This window comes from Rutidosis leptorrhynchoides, chromosome 5, assembly GCF_046630445.1.
Source record: "Rutidosis leptorrhynchoides isolate AG116_Rl617_1_P2 chromosome 5, CSIRO_AGI_Rlap_v1, whole genome shotgun sequence".
NCBI lineage: Eukaryota > Viridiplantae > Streptophyta > Magnoliopsida > Asterales > Asteraceae > Rutidosis > Rutidosis leptorrhynchoides.
The window spans coordinates 33,099,992-33,102,288 of record NC_092337.1 but is presented as its reverse complement, the minus strand read 5'-3'; the positions used below and the strand labels follow the sequence as shown (position 1 = coordinate 33,102,288).

Sequence of the window (2,297 nt, the reverse complement as noted above, 5' to 3'; positions counted from 1 at the left end):
GCAATTCTACGGGTCACTTCACTAGTATTTTTAATATTTCTATCATGGTAAGCTTAAGGGCTATAGTTTTTTTTCGGCGAAAAACGAGAATAAAATTAAAAAAGATTTTTCAACGAGATGTGAAAAATCAATTAAGGGCTATAGTTGTCATACTTCAAAAACTCATAATAAATCATTACCCACGCATATAATATGTCATTTATCCTTTTTTTCAACCAATGGGATGCCGTTTCATTGACTAATATAATTGCCACCTGTAATTGCTTCTCCAAATATAGTATAAATACAAGTCAGTTAGTGCTCATTGTTTCACAGTCAATTCAATCAATACCAACCCAAACACACAAACAAACTAACTACATCTTCTTATCACTCACATCAATGGCTACAAAAGTGTATATCGTGTAAGTATCTCCAATCTCTTTTTATTTCACTTTATAACTTGAATTGAGTTATTAACTAATTTGATACGATTTTACGCAATTTGATGTGATCGATGTACCCATCTGTAAAAGATTATTTGGTATTCAATTAGGTTGATTAAAGTTGTAATTTGAATTTAATGAAGTAATTTGTAGTAACGCTAAATTGTATGACTGATTTGATTTATAGTGTCGATGATTGACGCTGTGCGTTTAGATTTAACTTAGCAAACATAAATTAGAATTTGATGCGTAGTTTCGAGAACAATTGTCTAATTTTTACTAACAGTTGAGTTCGTTGTGACAGGTACTACTCCATGTACGGACATGTAAAGAAGCTAGCTGAAGAGATAAAGAAAGGAGCCGCATCTGTTGAAGGAGTTGAAGCCACATTATGGCAGGTTCCAGAAACATTGCACGAAGATGTTCTTGGGAAATTGGGTGCTGCTCCTAAGAGCGACACACCAATAATTAGTGCAGCTGAGCTTACTGAAGCAGATGGATTTATTTTCGGGTTTCCAACAAGATTTGGTATGATGTCTGCTCAGTTCAAAGCCTTCTTTGATTCAACTGGTGGTCTTTGGGGAGCACAGTCACTCTCTGGCAAGCCAGCTGGCATCTTTTACAGCACTGGTTCTCAAGGTGGTGGTCAAGAAACAACCGCGTAAGTACCTTTTTAATCCCTCAACACAAATTATTATTGAAGCTGAATGTAGTTTGGGTTAATTAAAGTTAGTACCAATTTCTATTTGGTTAAACAGTTTGACAGCAATCACGCAATTGGTTCACCATGGAATGATCTTTGTGCCAATTGGGTACACATTTGGAGCTGGTATGTTTGAAATGGAGAAAGTGAAAGGTGGGAGTCCTTATGGTGCAGGAACTTATGCTGGGGATGGTTCCAGACAACCATCTGAACTTGAGCTGGAGCAGGCGTTTCATCAGGGAAAGTACATTGCCACCATCACCAAGAAACTCAAGGGAGCTAAATGATTCATTCATCCTCTTAATAAAAAAGCTTACCATGCGTCAATAAGTTTTACATTGTTTTATTATATAGTTTTACATCTTTGTTTCTATGGGATTGCAAAAGGATGGTTGGCTGTTTTACATACATACATGTGTATGGGTTGTGTACCAAAGTTGTGATTTGTCATTTATAATAAAAATTAATAATATGTTTTATTACATATGTAATATGTTTGGCCCCATATTTGTATTGTTGGAAAAAGTGACGAGGGCAATTATATGGTGTTCTGTTTTGAACTCTTTCTTTTTATTTATTTAAGGATCGACTATATTTAGGCCACTTTTATTAACTTGTTATATTTTCAATATTGAAAGATATTACAAGTGCAATTGATATATAGGCGATACAACAAATCAAACCTTAATCCTAACACTAAATAGTACAATGAGCCTATCTAGCAATCTAAGACTAATCCCAACTATGACGCCGCCATCAACATATCCTAAGCGCCAAATCAGCTTTCTCTCTCTCCCTTTCTCACCACTTCCTCCCATAACCATCTCATAACACACAATTACCAACCATGACATACTTCCTCCTCATCACATACCCCACAAAATTAATTAAATATGTAATGTACAAGGTATTTATGGTAATGTACAAATAAATAATGCTGAGAAATAAAGAAAGAGAAAATATCGGTGTTGCAACATTTCATGTGGAAGAAACTTGGCAGGGCGAGAGGGATGAGGGCTTGGTGAGGGCTTGTGAGGGCACACCAATGCCAATGGAACCCTCGGACGAAATGGTTGATGACATGGTTGAGGAAGGACCATTGGGATTGGTCTAATAAGTTCGCCAACGTGCAGAGTAGACTGTAATTAGTGGACAAACAATGCTAGAAA

The 2,297-nt window shown here is 36.2% G+C and overlaps 1 protein-coding gene across 1 annotated transcript; it reads left to right on the top strand.

Annotated features, from left to right (window-relative positions):
- The first annotated feature begins 324 nt into the window (after positions 1-324).
- On the top strand, positions 325-1,612 carry LOC139847061 (NAD(P)H dehydrogenase (quinone) FQR1-like). The gene is made up of 3 exons (XM_071836656.1): positions 325-404; positions 730-1,086; positions 1,184-1,612. Exons 1-3 carry the CDS (start codon positions 382-384, stop codon positions 1,413-1,415), a joined length of 612 nt encoding a protein of 203 aa, XP_071692757.1. The 5' UTR covers positions 325-381; the 3' UTR covers positions 1,416-1,612.
- The last annotated feature ends 685 nt before the right edge of the window (positions 1,613-2,297 follow it).